General features: G+C 39.1%; 1 protein-coding gene across 1 annotated transcript in view; it reads right to left on the bottom strand.

Annotated features, from left to right (window-relative positions):
* Window positions 1–12,941: 12,941 nt before the first annotated feature.
* CCDC198 (coiled-coil domain containing 198) overlaps window positions 12,942–17,150 on the bottom strand; it is a 30,454-nt gene continuing 26,245 nt past the window's right edge. Inside the window, exon 6 of the mRNA XM_059059504.2 lies at window positions 12,942–13,180. Coding sequence (XP_058915487.1) covers window positions 12,942–13,180 — 239 coding nt within the window. The remainder of the gene's footprint in view (window positions 13,181–17,150) is intronic.

Genomic DNA, 17,150 nt, shown 5'->3' with positions numbered 1-17,150 from the left:
TGTACTGGTTTTTATTTTAAAGTCTATTTTGTTTGATATGAGAATTGCTACTCCAGCTTTTTTCTGATTTCCATTTGAATGGAATATCTTTTTCCATCCCCTCACTTTCAGTCTGTATGTGTCCCTAGGTCTGAAGTGGGTCTCTTGTAGACAGCATATGTATGGGTCTTGTTTTTGTATCCATTCAGCCAGTCTGTGTCTTTTAGTGGGAACATTTAATCCATTTACATTTAAGGTAATTATCAATATGTATGTTCCTATTACCATTTACTTAATTGTTGCAGGTTTGTTCTTGTAGGTCTTTTCCTTCTCTTGTGTTTCTTGCCTAGAGAAGTTCTTTTAGCATTTGTTGTAAAGGTGGTTTGGTGGTGCTGAACTCTCAGCTTTTGCTTGTCTGTAAAGGTTTTAATTTCTCCATCAAATCTGAAAGAGATCCTAACTGGGTAGAGTAATCTTGGTTGTAGGTTTTTTTCCTTCATCACTTTAAATATGTCCTGCCACTCCCTTCTGACTTGTAGAGTTTCTGCTGAAAGATCAGATGTTAACCTTATGGGGATTCCCTTGTGTGTTATTTGTTGTTTTTCCCTTGCTGCTTTTAATATGTTTTCTTTGTATTTAATTTTTGACAGTTTGATTATTATGTGTCTTGGCGTGTTTATCCTTGGGTTTATCCTGTATGGGACTCTCTTTGCTTCCTGGACTTCATTGACTATTTCCTTTCCTATATTAGGGAAGTTTTCAACTGTAATCTCTTCAAATATTTTCTCAGTCCCTTTCTTTTTCTCTTCTTCTTCTGGGACCCCTATAATTTGAATGTTGGTGTGTTTAATGTTGTCCCAGAGGTCTCTGAGACTGTCCTCAGTTGTTTTCATTCTTTTTTCTTTATTCTGCTCTGCAGTACTTATTTCCACTATTTTATCTTCCAGGTCACTTATCCGTCCTTCTGCCTCAGTTATTCTGCTATTGATCCCATCTAGAGTATTTTTCATTTCACTTATTGTGTTGCTCATCATTGCTTGCTTCCTCTTTATTTCTTCTAGGTCCTTGTTAACTGTTTCTTGCAATTTGTCTAGTTCCAAGATTTTGAATCATCTTTACTATCATTATTCTGAATACTTTTTCAGGTAGACTGCCTATTTCCTCTTCATTTGTTAGGTCTGGTGTGTTTTTATCTTGCTCCTTCATCTGTTGTGTGTTTTTCTGTATTTTCATTTTGCTTATCTTACTGTGTTTGGGGTCTCCTTTTTGCAGGCTGCAGGTTCGTAGTTCCCATTGTTTTTGGTTGGTGTCCCCAGTGGCTAAGGTTGGTTCAGTGGGTTGAGTAGGTTTCCTGTTTAGGGGGACTAGGGGCACTGTTTTTTTTAAAATTAATTATCTATTTTATACATATTAGTGTACACATGTCAATCCCAATCTCCCATTCATCTCCCCACCACTCCCCCCACCACCCCACTTTCCCCCCTTGGTGTCCATATGTTTGTTCTCTACTTCTGTGTCTCTATTTCTGCCTTGCAAACCAGTTCATCTGTACCATTTTTCTAGATTCCAAATATATGCATTAACATATGATATTTGTTTTTCTCTTTCTGACTTACTTCACTCTGTATGGCAGTCTCTGGGTCCATCCATGTTTTTTCAAATTACCCAGCTTTGTTCCTTCTTATGGCTGAGTAATATTCCATTGTATGTACCACATCTTCTTTATCCATTCATCTGTTGATGGGCATTTAGGTTGCTTCCATGACCTGGCTATTGTAAATAGTGCTGCAATGAACATTGGGGTGCATGTGTCTTTTTGAATTATGGTTTTCTCTGGGTATATGCCCAGTAGTGGGATTGCTGGGTCATATGGTAATTCTATTTTTAGTTTTTAAAGGAACCTCCATACTGTTCTCCATAGTGGCTGTATCAATTTACATTCCCACCAACAGTGTAAGAGGGTTCCCTTTTCTCCACACCCTCTCCATCATTTGTTGTTTGTAGATTTTCTGATGATTACCATTCTAATTGGTGTGAGGTGATACCTCATTGTAGTTTTGATTTGCATTTCTCTAATTATTAGTGATGTTGAGCAGCTTTTCATGTACTTCTTGGCCATCTGTATGTCTTCTTTGGAGAAATGTCTATTTAGATCTTCTGCCCATTTTTGGATTAGGTTGTTTGTTTCATTAATATTGAGCTGCATGAGCTGTTTATATATTTGGGAGATTAATCCTTTGTCCGTTGATTCATTTGCAAATATTTTCTCCCATTCTGAGGGTTGCCTTTTTGTCTTGTTTATGGTTTCCTTTGCTGTTCAAAAGCTTTGAAGTTTCATTAGGCCCCATTTTTAAATTTTTGGTTTTATTTCCATTACTCTAGGAGGTGGATCAAAAAAGATCTTGCTGTGATTTATGTCAAAGAGTGTGCTTCCTATGTTTTCCTCTAAGAGTTTTATAGTGTCTGGTCTTACATTTAGGTCTGAAATCCATTTTAAGCTTATTTTTGTGTATGGTGTTAGGGAGTGTTCTAATTTCATTCTTTTACATGTAGCTGTCCAGTTTTCCCAGCACCACTTATTGAAGAGGCTCTCTTTTCTCCATTGTATATCTTTGCCTCCTTTGTCATAAATTAGTTGACCATAGGTTCATGGGTTGTTCTCTGGGCTTTCTATCCTGTTCCATTAATCTATACTTCTGTTTTTGTGCCAGTACCATATTGTCTTGATTCCTGTAGCTTTGTAGTATAGACTGAAGTTAGGGAGTCTGCTTCCTCCAGCTCTTTTTTTTTCCCCTCCAGATAGCTTTGTCTATTTGGGGTCTTTTGTGTCTCCATACAAATTTTAAGATTTTTTTGTTCTAGTTCTGTAAAAAATGCCATTGGTAATTTGATAGGGATTGCATTGAACCTGTAGATTGCTTTGGGTAGTATAGTCATTTTCACAATATTGATTCTTCCTAATCCATGTACATGGTATATTTCTCCATGTTTTTGTGTCATCTTTAATTTCTTTCATCAGTGTCTTATAGTTTGCTGAGTACAGGTCTTTTACCTCCTTATGCAGGTTTATTCCTAGGTATTTTATTCTTTTTGTTGCAATGGTGAATGGAATTGTTTTTTTAATTTCTCTTTCTGATCTTTTGTTGTTAGTGTATAGGAATGCAAGAGATTTGTGTGCATTGATTTTGTATCCTGCAACTTTACCAAGTTCATTGATTAGCTCTAGTAGTTTCCTGGTGGCATCTTTAGGATTATCTATGTATGGTACCATGTTATCTGCAAACAGTGACAGTTTTACTTCTTTTCCCATTTGTATTCCTTTTATTTCTTTTTCTTTGATTTCCATGGTAAAACTCCAAAACTACGTTGAATAATAGTGGCAAGAGTGGACAACCCTGTCTTATTCCTGATCTTAGAGGAAATGCTTGCAGTTTTTCACCATTGAGAATGATGTTTGTTGCAGGTTTGTTGTATATGGCCTTTATGATGTTGAGGTAGGTTCCCTCTATGCCCACTTTCTGGAGAGTTTTTTACCATAAATGGGTGTTGAATTTTGTCAAAAACTTTTATTGCATCTATTAAGATGATCATATGGTTTTTATCCTTCAGTTTGTTAATATGGTGTATCACATTGATTGATTTGCATATATTGAAGAATCTTTGCATCCCTGGGATAAATCCCACTCGATCACAGTGTATGATCCTTTTAATGTATTGTTGGATTCTGGTTGCTAGTATTTTGTTGAGGATTTTTGCATCTATATTCATCTGATATTGGCCTGTAACTTTCTTTTTTTGTAGTGTCTTTGTCTGGTTTCTGTATCAGGGTGATGGTGGCCTCATAGAATGAGTTTGGGAGTGTTCCTTCCTCTGCAGTTCTTTGGAAGAGTTTGAGAAGGATGGGTGTTAGCTCTTCTCTAAATGTTTGATAGAATCCACCTGTGAAGCCATCTGGTCCTGGACTTTTGTTGGTTGGAAGATTTTTAATCACAGTTTCAATTTCATTACTTGTGCTTGGTCTGTTCATATTTTCTCTTTCTTCCTGGTTCAGTCTAGGCAGGTTGTGCATTTCTAAGAATTTGTCCATTTCTTCCAGGTTGTCCATTTTATTGGCATAGAGTTGCTTGTAGTAGTCTCTTATGATGGTTTGTATTTCTGAGGTGTCCATTGTAACTTCTCCTTTTTCATTCGTAATTTTGTTGATTTGAGTCCTCTCCCTCTTTTTCTTGATGAGTCTGGCTAATGGTTTATCAATTTTGCTTATCTTCTCAAAGAACCAGCTTTTAGTTTTATTGATCTTTACTATTGTTTTCTTTGTTTCTATTTCATTTATTTCTGCTCTGATCTTTATGATTTCTTTCCTTCTACTAACTTTGGATTTTGTTTATTCTTCTTTCTCTAGTTCCTTTAGGTGTAAGGTTAGATTGTTTTTTTGAGATTTTTCTTGTTTCTTGAGGTAGGATTGTATTGTTATAAAGTTCCCTCTTAGAACTGCTTTTGCTGCATCCCATAGGTTTCGGATCATCATGTTTTCATTGCCATTTGCCTCTGGGTATTTTTTGATTTCCTCTTTGATTTCTTCAGTGATCTCTTGGTTAGTTAGTAACGTATTGTTTATCCTCCACGTTTTTCTGTTTTTCACGTTTTTTTTCCCCCTGTAATTGATTTCTAATATCATAGCATTGTGGTTGGAAAATATGCTTGGTATAATTTCAGTTTTGTTAAATTTACCAAGGGTTGATTTGTGACCCAGGATGTGATCTGTCCTGGAGAATGTTCCTTGTGCACTTGAGAAGAAAGTGTAATCTGCTGTTTTTGGATGGAATGTCTTATAAATATCAATTAAATCTATCTGGTCTGTTGTGTCATTTAAAGCTTGTGTTTCCTTATTACTCTTCCATCTGGTTGATCTGTCCATTGGTATAAGTGAGGTATTAAAGTCCCCCACTATTATTGTGTTACTATTGATTTCTTCTTTTATAGCTGTTAGCATTTGCCTTATGTATTGAGATGCTCCTATGTTGGGTGCATATATATTTATAATTGTTATATCTTCTTGTTGGATTGATCCCTTGATCATTATGTAGTGTCCTTCCTTGTCTCTTGTAACATTCTTTTTTTTAAAGTCTATTTTATCTAATATGAGTATTGCTACTCCAGCTTTCTTTTGATTTTCATTTGCGTGGAATATCTTTTTCCATTTCCTCACTTTCAGTCTGTATGTGTGTTGGCTGCTGTTTTAAGTACTTTACATGTATGGTCTTATTTCTGTCACTGTGAGGTAGACACTATCATAATTTCCATTTTACAGTGAGGAGGTTTTGAAGACAGGCAAACTTGAAATGATATTGCAGTTTTTCCAATTAAATGTGTGGGCATTGACATTTCATACACTTTATTAGCATCAGTTTTCCCTTTTCAGAACCGAGAATGATAATGACTATCATGGAATCAGGATCAGGAATTCTATACACACAGAAGACTCATTAAAAAATACACAGCTTTTATTAACTATTGATACCTGATTCAGAATTTCTTTCAGTTATTTAACCTCTGTGTGGCCATAAGGCTGTTGCAGAGCCGGGCTGTGAATTCTGAGTCTAGAGCCTATTGTTCTTTTTTTTTTTTTTTTTTTTTTTTTGTGGTACGTGGGCCTCTCACTGTTGTGGCCTCTCCTGTTGCGGAGCACAGGCTCCGGACGTGCAGGCTCAGCGGCCATGGCTCACGGGCCCAGCTGCTCCGCAACATGTGGGATCTTCCCGGACCGGGGCACGAACCCGTGTCCCCTGAATCGGCAGGCGGACTCTCAACCACTGCGCCACCAGGGAAGCCCGAGCCTATTGTTCTTTACCTCTAGACAGGTGTGCTGGTAAATGTTTAACATCCAGCTCTCTGAAAAAATAAAAAAGCCCTGATTGGCAACATTTGCTAATTTTTGTGGTATAACTACTCCCACCATGGTTGATGTGGTATCACTGAATATGGATTTGGGAAGAGGTCCTCATAATTCATCTTGGGAACTGGAACTGGCCACACTAGGCAATTCCAGCACTCCTCAGCCTCCAGCATTACATCATAAGGCAAGGAGGTGGTTGCTGTGTAAGGTACCTGTTGGTTGAGGTTCTTTGGCTTCAAGAAATAGAAATCAGGTGGAGCTGGTCCAAGCCAAAGGTGAATTTACTGTAAAGATACAGTCTTAGAAGAAAGGGCAAGGAGGCAGCAGGGCTTAGGAGGGCTGGAAATGAGGGATAGATGTGCTTTGGGGTCTCAGTGCATCCCTTGTCTCTGACTCTGTTTACTGCAGGTCTGTGTTCCTGCATCTCTGGCTCACAGAGCAGAATGCTACTATCCATTAATCCTGAATGTAGCCACTGATGTTCTTGCCACCAGCAGAGACTGAGGTCCTCTCTGACTGGCTCAGTTGGGTCAATGTCAGTGTCCCCTTTGCTCATTTCACTTTTCCAACCTTCTTGTTGGTCCTTGAATATTACAAGTTCATCTCACCTCAGGGCCTTTGTACTTGCTCTCATAGCTGTTCTCATGGCTTCCATCCTCACTTCATTCAAGTCTCTTCCTCAGAGGTTCTAAAACCATGGGTCAAATCCATTTCACCTTGCTTTTACTAATCAAGGTCATTTTCATTGTTACTACAAATGGATTTGCCTGTTCTCCAACCAGCACATAGCCCAAGTTGTTTTCCAGGAATTTGCAGTCAGCTGTGTCTAGTTCAAGCCGAGCCAGTTAAAACTGGATGGGACCACAGACCCTCCTCCACCCTCAGATTGTGTTAAGCACTTACATATTTGAATGTGCCAAGACCTGTAGCTTAGTTACACCTGCGAAGGACAATTACTGCACCTTTTTCCAGTCACCTTTCCCCACACTCCCCATGCCCCCCCGTGCCTGAGACCACCCTGCTGCTTTATTCTTTATCTCATAAATACCCAAGCCCCTTGCCTTCAGGGAGGCAGATTTGAAACTTGTTCTCCTGTCTTGTCTGTCTTGAGAATAAACCCTCTCTTTGCTGTAAACCTTGTCATCGCAGTGTTTTTGCTTGTTGTGTGTTAGGCAAAACAAACCTGGTTCCCTAACAAACCCCTCCCTGAGCATCCTGCCTGAAACAGTCCATTCCATTGTGCCTGTCCTCATACCTGCTTTCTTTTCTTCAATATTACCTGAAATTCTATCATGTATTTGACTCTCTGCTCCAGGTCTCACTGCTGGAATATGACCCATGGGTCCAGGGACTTTGTCTTGTATGGCTGTATTTTCAGAATCTGGAACAGTGCTTGGCATCTCGTAGACACTTAAAACCTATTGGCTGAATGCTTGATTAAGTAAATGAATGAGAGTGAACTGCAGACTTATTATGAAGTACACATTTGAAAATAAACCTTAACTCTTCACTTTGCTTTAAAATGTTTTTGTTTATTTTGCACATAAATAGTATAATAGTATTCTTTTAAAAGTGAGATGTAATTCAGATTTTTCATTGTGTAAACTTCCCTAATCTACCCCTTAGCATATTTTCTCTCAAGCTTTCCCCACAGTATTCTAAATTAGGTTTTGCAGTAATATGTGGAAATAGGCTTTTGTTTTTCATTTGAGGCAGGAAATATTTGACTTTAATTATGATCTGACGATCCTGGTAAGAAGGGAAGTGGCATGAAGAACTGGTATTTGTTTTCTGTCTTTAAAGGCTCTGTGTGAGCAGAAAAGATTATCTTGTTTACAAAACTATTTCATAGGTGACTCCTGCAAGAATCATCTTCAGTTAACTCCCAGTACAGTAACTCAGAATTATCATCAAAATAGATAGATGAAGAAGAATGGCCCTTTGCTGGAAAAAAATAATCGAGAAAAGCATATTTCCAAAAGTATGCCAAGAAAAAGACTTCTTTTTCTCATGAAAAATTCAGAGCAAGAAAGAAAATGTTATTTTCACAAGAGAAAGCATTTATTTGGCCATAGACAAGCCTCCCCCCACTTCCCTCCGCCCCCCACCCCGCCCCCAAAGCTAAGGAGATTTTCAGTTAGAGAAAATTGACAACTTTGCTTTGAGGCTTAATTTTATAGCTTTTACCAGCAGCAGCAGCTGTGTTTACTGACGGCCCTGCGTTGCCTCTGAACAAATTCAAGATTAAGTAAAGGATTGGTGTTCTCAGATAATTACCAGCCAAACGAACGGTATCTTACTGTGTGTGGAGCTCCAGGCCTCATGTCCTTACCTTTAAAAATTACCTCAGAAGCTGTTGCTTTTAAAGATAGAAGTTGGTATATCTGCTGTAATAGAATGTGTGTAGCCCTGAAGCTGTGGTTTTCAACCCCAGCTGCACGTTGGATTCACCTGGGAGCTAAAAGCAGGAAAACACCAACCCAGTGCCAGAACTCTACCCCGACCCAAATAAATCAAAAGGCGGGAACACAGATCCTACTTGTTATTAGGTGTTTGATCACTCGCTGGCTGATCCCAACATGTGGCTCTGAGAACCACCGCCCTCTGGCCCAGGATACAGTGTGCACCTGAGTTCCATCCTGGATGGGGTGTCTGGTGGGGTTGCTCAGTGATCCTGCTCCCAGGCCAAATTGTGAAGACAGTTAAATTTCTCTTTAGTCTCTCATCTGCCTTTCTCTACCCCTCACTCCACCCCTGGAAACTCCCCTCCTGACATATTTCTCAGGTGCTCTTATCCTGCCCTGTGCCCACATTTAAGCACTCAGGCTCCACGGCAATTCTTTCTTGCTAAAAGAAAGCTCTCACCATTTCCAGTGTAATAGTATTCCGCTCCCCAAACAAAAAACATGTAACAGAAGTGTGGAATGCTCCAGAATGCAACTGGTGAGTTGAGGTAAAATTTGGGAGAGGAGGCACGTGCTTCTGGCTCCCATCAGGCCCCTTCTGGTAAGCAGCGGTCTACTCAAAAACACCCAGTTCTGCTGGGTGACTCTGGCAAGTTCGTTGACCTCTCTGTGCCTCAGATTCCTCATCTGTCAAACAGGGGTGATGCACAAAATTGTTGCGTGGATTATGTACGTAAAGCATTTGGAGAGTGCTTGACACACGATAAGCAGTCAGTGCACATTAGCAGTTATTACTATCACCGTTATTATTATTATTATAATTTCAAATTCTTGAGTTTAAAATTGGGTGAAGGAGAGTTCCACATGGAGTAGGAAAATAGAGAAGGCATTATGATTGACTTTCTTTTGCAGCTGACACACTCTGATTGAATTACAAGAAATATTTTGAGCTATGGCCTCCTCATTGGTACACGTACGTGTCTAGCTCCTGCATCCCAAGACAATGTCTAATTTGTGCCATCCATTTAGATGTATAAATTCCAAGATTTAGGGAAAAAAAAATCCCCCCATCTTTTTTTTTTTTTTTAAACTGTATAATTGACCTTATACAACTAAGACTCTTGGGAAATGAAAGTGACAGTGAGCAACTGCATAGCTGGAGAGAAACAAGTGCCCTTCTAATTGACTAGTTAACACATAAATTAATGAATTCCACAAACATTTAATAATATACTTGGTGCCAGATGTCATGCTAGGAAGCAGGGGGGTGGGTGTAGGGTGTGGATACTACAGGGAGGAGACAGGGGCCAAGCCCTCATGTAGCTCAGAGACCAGTGAACATGTAGAAGGAGGTGTCGTCCAAGTTCAAGTCACAGACCAGAGCCATGAACACCTTCATAGTCCCTGCTATCTTCAGTGCTGGGAGTTGCCCACCCCACTTTGTTTTAAACCTTCCAGGTCAACCATAATATGAGGATGTTGAGAATAGGTTGAACTCATTTCTCCTCTCAAGGATCTTACTTTTCCTTTTCTTGTTGGATTCCATATATAAGTGATATCATATGATATCAATATTTGTCTTTCTCTGTCTGACTTACCTCAATCAGTATGATAATCCCTAGGTCCATCCATGTTGCTGCAAATAGCAAAATTTCATTCCTTTTTATGGTTGAGTAGTATTCCATTGTATATATACACCACAACTTCTTTATCCATTCATCTGTTGATGGGCATTTAGGTTGCTTCCATGTCTTGGCTGTTGTAAATAGTGCTGCAATGCACATTGGGGTGCATGTGTCTTTTAAAAATATATTTTCTCAGGATATATGCCCAGCAGTGGAATTGCAGGATCATATGGCAACTCTATTTTAGTTTTTAAGGAACCTCCATACTGTTCTCCATAGTGACTGCACCAATTTACATTCCCTCCAACGGCGTAGAAAGGTTCCTTTTTCTCTGCACCCTCTTCAGCATTTATTGTTTGTAGATTTTGATTTGCCATTCTCTGGTCAGCATGGCCATAATCGCTAATAATTAGTGATGTTGAGCATTTTTTCATGTGCCTGTTGGCCATCTGTTTGTCTTTTTTACCAAAATGTCTATTTAGATCTTCTGCCCATTTTTTGATTGGGTTGTTTTTTTTTTTTGATTTTGAGTTGTATGATCTGTTTATTTTGGGAATTAATCCCTTCTCAGTTGTCACATCATCTGCAAATATTTTCTCCCATTCTGTAGGTTGTCTCCTTTGCTGTGCAAAACCTTTTAAGTTTAATTAGGTCCCATTTGTTTATTTTGGAAAAGATACAACATACTTATTTACAAAACAGAGACTCACAGACATAGAAAACAAAGTTATGGTTACCAAGGGGGAAAGGGCTGGGGAAGGGACAGATTAGGAAGGCTGGGATTAACCTATACATACTACTATATATATAAAAGGTAACCAACAAGGACCTACTGTCTAGCGCAGGAAACTATATTCAATATTTTATAATAACCTATAAGGGAAAAAAATCAGAAAAAGAATATATATATATATATATATGCACACACATATATGTAACTGAATCATTGTGCTGTACACCTGAAACTAACACAACATTGTAAATCAACTATACTTCAATTAAAAAAAAAGAAGGATCTTACTTTTCCAAATAGGCTGACTGGTCAAACAATCTATGCATTCCTTTGTAGGAAATATGCTTTTTACCTACCAAAGAAAAAGTAAGAATACTGCTTGCAAAGAACTGGGAGTAAAAATGTCCAGGGATGACCTAATTAATTGTCTCTGTCCTTGGAAGAAACATGAATGTTCATCCCTTGACACAGCAGTCTTTTTATCTTCTTAGTGACTGATCTGAATGCACTGAATGTCAAACTCAGGGGATGTTTCTATTGTTTTCTTTTTGGAAGTTTCCTAGAGAAGGCTTAAAAAGGTATTTTTGTTTTACTTTGTTTTAAAGTTCACTAAATTCTTAGAAGCTTCTGGATGGCTTAAAAATATTTTTAGGTTATGCTAAAAGTGGAGTCAAATTTTATACAAAAGAAGTTCTTAAAATTGCCTAAAAATCTACTTTGGGGACCCCTATAGATAGCACAAGGGATTCTTGTGATTGAACTTCTCTGTATCTGACTGTGGTGTTGCTCACATGAATCTACGCATGTGACAAAACTACACAGAACTAAATACACACACAAACGAGTACATGTAACTGGTAAAATCTGAATAAAGTAGATTGCTTGAAGGGTAAAAAAAAAAATCTAAATTTTGTAAATATAATCACTTTTGGACTGAACATTTCTAAGTTTTCTTTTAAAGAGTTCTAAGATCTACACCATAATCTAAGGGATCTTCATTTAATTTTGAGCTTCAACTCACAGTGACCTTCCACACTTGACATTATTTTACCTTTTTCCTATAGCCTCTCTGTTATGAGATAACAAGTTTCTAACTCACAGGAAAGTGACTTAAGTGAGCTTACTGTCTGCTGTAGCATCACTGTGACTTTTCTTTAAAAAGTCATTTTTATTTCTATCAAATTTACTCTTCTATTTGTTTTATAAGAAATAATTTGCTTTTAAAACAGTGGGGTGCCATGTCTCAGAGATGGACCCCCATAGACCACACTTTGGAACTGATGCCTTGTGTAGCCCCTTTTTCATTGCCTGTGACCTGGCCTATGACTTGTAGTAACCAATCGAGTGTGTGTTGGGGGGCAGTGATTGGCAGCCCGTTCCATGAATTAGACTTAAGAGGATGGGCAGCTTCTCCTCCTCTGGGAACGTTTGCTTTGGGGAGTCCTGGGCTGACATAAAAGCAAATTCACTACCCTGCAGGAGACAGCACTTGGGGAATCCACATGAGGAAGCTCTGGGATGATACAGAGAGGGGGCAAGGTCCAGCTGTCTCAGTGTCCTGGTCGAGCCTCCAGAGGACTCTAGTCCTAGCGGCCATCGGGCTTCAACAGCATGAAAAACTTCAAAAGAGACCAGCAGAAGAACCACCCAGCTGAGCCCAGCAACCTACAGAAAAGTTGGACAATAAGTGACTGTTTTTTAAGCCCCTAAGTTGGTTTTTTTTTTCCTTTGAAATCACATCTTTTCTTTTTTTTTTAATGGGAAAAGCAAAGGGTATTTTTTTTTAAACATCTTTATTGGAGTATAATTGCTTTACAATGGTGTGTTAGTTTCTGCTTTACAACAAAGTGAATCAGTTATACATATACATATGTTCCCATATCTCTTCCCTCTTTAAGCCCCTAAGTTTTGAGGCAGTTAGTTATATAGTATAATTAACAATATATCTCACATGTTTGATCTTAGGATTTCAAAATGAAAAGAAAGTGAACTGGTGTCCTCAAAATAATTCATATACTACCTTGGAGAATTTTTAAAGGAAAGTAAGCTTTTTTTTTTTTTTTTGCGGTATGCGGGCCTCTCACTGTTGTGGCCTCTCCCGTTGCTGAGCACAGGCTCCGGACGCGCAGGCCTAGCGGCCATGGCTCACGGGCTTAGTTGCTCCGCGGCATGTGGGATCTTCCCGGACCAGGGCGCGAACCCATGTCTCCTGCATCGGCAGGAGGATTCTCAACCACTGCGCCACCAGGGAAGCCCGGAAAGTAAGCTTTCAATGCACTCAGTATCTAGGTTAGTGTATAGTATTATTTTTCTCGATCAAAAAACTCATCAAAAAGTGGAATTCTCTCTGTCCTGGTCCTCACCAACGCTCGTGGTTTCTTCTCGTCTTTCCCCAACTCATCTGAGTCAGAGCTGGAACTGTCCCAGAGAAGCTGTCCACGAGCCTCTTGTTCACGGAGCCATGTTTCCAATTTGCCAGTTTTCTGGGGACAATAGTCATTACTTGCTTGATGTTCCAGAAATTCTGCATTCTGTATATTTTCTACAAAGAATTAGAAGTTCATTTATATTTTCCCTTGACAATGATGTATTTGTTTAAGTCCTTAGGTTTTTAGGAACACAAAATAATCTACTTGGTGTTCTTTAAAAAAAAAAAAATACACACACGTAAAGGATTTCAACTGGTGTTTCTGTAAGCATTTAAAATGCTTTCCTTGCTACTTAAAAAACTTTTTAATCTTCTGAAAGTCACAAGAATGGCACAGTACACACTTGTATACCATAACTCATCAACAACATTTTGTCACAGTATTGTTTTATACATATATGTACACACACACACACACACACACACACACACTTTTCTTCAGCTGAACCATTTGAGAATTAGTTGCAGAGTCACTTCCTCCCAAAATACATCACCACAGTTCTCCTAAGAACAAGGGCAATTCTCCTATGTAACCACAATATAATTGTTATACTTAAGATATATGACATTGAGACAACATTGTTTCCTAATATACGGTCTGTATTCAGATACCCATGGTTGTCCCAGTAATGTCCTTCATAACGGCTTTTTGTTTGTGTTTTATTTTTTAGACCCAGGGTCCAATCTAGGAATATGTGTTGCATTTTATTTTCTTGTCTCTTAGTCTCTCCTATCTTTTTCTTCTTCCTTCTCTTCCCCTTCCTTCCTTCCTTCCTTCTTTCCTTCCTTCCTTCCTTCCCTCCCTCCCTCCCTCCCTCCCTCCTTCCTTCCTTCCTTCTCTCCCTCTCTCCCTCTCTTCTTCTCCTTCCCCTCCCATCTCCCCTCCTATCCCCCTCCCATCTCCCCCTTCTTCTTCTCCTTCGTCTCTTTCTCTCCCCCTCCCCAACTCTCTCATTGACTCTCTTCCTCCTCCTCCTCCACCTTCATTATCTTCTTTTTTTCCTAACACTGACATTTCAAAGCATCCAGGTCAATTGTTTGGTAGAATGGCCCTAAATTCGTGCTTCCCTGATTGTTTCCTTGTTATTAAATTAAGGTTACGTGGTTTTGGCAAAAATATTGCACAGGTGATGTTGCCTGGAGCTACTTATTGAACATCTACTACATGCTAGGCACATACTAGACACTTTTCTTAACCTTCACATAATCTCTGCCTTTTGTAGCAGAATCACCTATGGAGCTTTTCAGAGACACAGATGCCAGATCTACAGAACTAGGGAGCTCAAAGGGTCAGGCACTTATTTTACCTTCTATTTTTTTCTGGAAGAGACTTAATTTATTTTTTGGTGTGGGATTTTGTGCATGTATGTCTTTACTTTAGCTTTTTATTTAAGTAGTACCCAGTGCCCTTTTAGAATGTGCTTCAGAACAACACGGCTTTATGCAAGGAAGGTGGCTTTTAAGAAAACAGAATCTTAACGCCCATTTTCAAGCTTGGAAAATCATCCTGGGTCAAAGTCCAGATTTTCCCCTCTGTCTGGTGGAATCAGCTGTAACTTTATGGATGTTGTTTTCATGAGTGTTGTTTATCAAATCTTAAGGCATATTTTATTTAAGCCCTTGATATCTGAAGTTTCATCTGGTTACAAAAGAGTATCAAGCATTTCAGTGTGAGGATTCATGCCTTGTGACTCACGAGTTCCCTTTCTGCCTCACTGAGGGGCTACCCCGCTCTCCCCTTGAATGTTACTGTACTTACTAGCATTGTCTATTTACACAGCCCCGACAGAAAACTATAGTTAATTTATCCTGCAGCCCTAATCTGTCTCCTGAGCTCTGATACATTTTTTATACAACTGGACACCTCCTCTTTGATGTCTCCTGGCAATTTGTCAGCTCCACCTTCTTTTTCTGTCTTAAACCTGCCTCTTCTCCCAGTTACCCTAGTCCAGTGCTTGGTCGTAACTTTGTTCCATCATCTGCCTAGTTCTTCAGGAGAAACCCAAGAATCCTCCTGGCCACCTCACCCTCTCCACGTACCCATGTGTAATTCATCACCAGGTTCTGCCAATTCTCTCCCCTAAGTATCTTATATCTGGCTCCTTCTCTCCATCCTCGGTGTCACCCTTCTCTGCTGGTCCAGACGCCACCTCTCTCTTGCACTACTGCTATGTACTTTTCACCTGTCTCCCCACATCCACTTGCATTTCTCTCCCATCCATGCTCCACAGTTCAGACAGAATAATATTTAAAATATAAACCCAATAGTTCACTTACTTGCCCTTTCAGTGGCTTCCCATTGATCTTAAGATAGAGTTCAAAGTCTTTATTTGACATGATTTATGAGACCCTGTGTGCCCTGGGCCCTGACTGTACCTCCAGAGCCATCTCCAATCATTCTCTATCTCAATGTCTCTTCTCCATCTGGTGTCTGGAATCTGTCAGGCTCCTTCCCACTCAAGGGCTTTTGCACATGCTCTTATCAATCACAGTTTTGGATGTTCCAGGACTCTGTTCCTACGCTCACGTGCTCACCCGCTCCCTTCATGCAGCTACTTCCTGTCTCAACTTAAATATCACTTCCTCACAGAAACTGTCCAACTCCTCAGATGATTAGCTCTCTCAGTTATATTCTCATTGGACTTTCCTTTGTTCATTGTGTGTGCTATTGTTTAAGTACCACATCTACTCAGTTCAGTATCTGTTGAAAGAGTAAATAAGTAAAGGAATGAACAAGTGAGCCATCAGAGAATTTTGGCAGGCGGGAAGTATTGGTAACTGGGACCTGGGAAGGGCTTCATTCATTGGGGCCAGGGGGTGTCAATCATCTCTTCTCTATACATGAGCCCAGAACTATTAGAAGCATCACTCAGGCTGAGAACAGGGATTTTCTGCAGACTAGAGGCAGGAGCTTTGGAACAGGAAGAGACCCTTTGTTAATGGTGGGATCTAATGTAATATTAGCAACAGCTTGACTCTCACTACGCTCTTGGTGTTATGATATTTCAACTCTAAAGTTAGTATGTGAGGCAAAAGTCACATGTTCAGTTTTATCCGTGAAAATCTCTTAAGTCACTCACAAAGCACTATATACAAAGTATTGTATACTAAGCATTAAAGTCTGAGAACTTCTGAGCTAGATGTCTTATTACTTGTTACATTTTGATAAATCTCTGTTTGATTCTTTATGGTCACTAGACTTAAAGAAAAAATAAAAAAAGAAAAACACAACCTTTAAAACCTAAATGGGTTTTGGGTGAGCAGAGTAGAGGAAAGTGTATCCTACTTCAAAATTAATTTGGGGAGAGAGGAAAGAAACAGAGGCCAGTGTGGGAAAAATAGGGAGTGATTTTAGGTAGTACAAGGATCATACCAACCATTAAAAATGTTTGATGGTTATGTATTTTATAATATGTGTTTTAGAAAAATGTATTACCACTCTGTCGAACCCATAATGTCACACTTAATTCACAGACAAGGCTAAATTATAAAAATAAAACAAAGCAAGATACCTTAAAGGAAAATACTAAGTAAATAATAGTACAAGTGGCCAGATAAGACCAGGGTTGTGAAGGTGACATTCAAATGATGTATGTGGAGTGACACTTCCCCTGAAGCAGGTAGTTATTTTCACTATAAGACATCAGTTCTATATTTCTTCAGTTTTATCCCTATCCATATGATACTTTACATTTTATGTGTGCTTTTACACACATCATTTGAATTTTATATAAACTCTACATGGTAGACACAGTGCTTTATTCCCATTTTGTAGATGTGGAAACTGAGGTTCAAAGAGGTTAGACAACTGGAAGTTAGCTATAATCTCTCTGTAGAATAAAGCTATCTGAACAAATATATAGCTAATATTTATTGAGCAGCTACTATGTACCAGGCACTGTTCTAGGAACGTGAAAAGATCCTAGCTCCCACGGAGCTTACAATTAGTGAATGTACCATCAGGGCTCAAATAAAGGACTTTGATTCCAAGTCCAGTGCTTTTTCTACTCACTAGACTCATGGCTTGTGGAAAGTGTAGGAGCCATATTAACGTGTTAAAACTCATAGAATTGTATACCTAAAA

Source organism: Kogia breviceps, chromosome 3 (assembly GCF_026419965.1).
Source record: "Kogia breviceps isolate mKogBre1 chromosome 3, mKogBre1 haplotype 1, whole genome shotgun sequence".
NCBI classification, from domain to species: domain Eukaryota; kingdom Metazoa; phylum Chordata; class Mammalia; order Artiodactyla; family Physeteridae; genus Kogia; species Kogia breviceps.
Note: the sequence above shows the minus strand (reverse complement) of the source record. Positions and strands in the feature narration are given on the sequence as shown.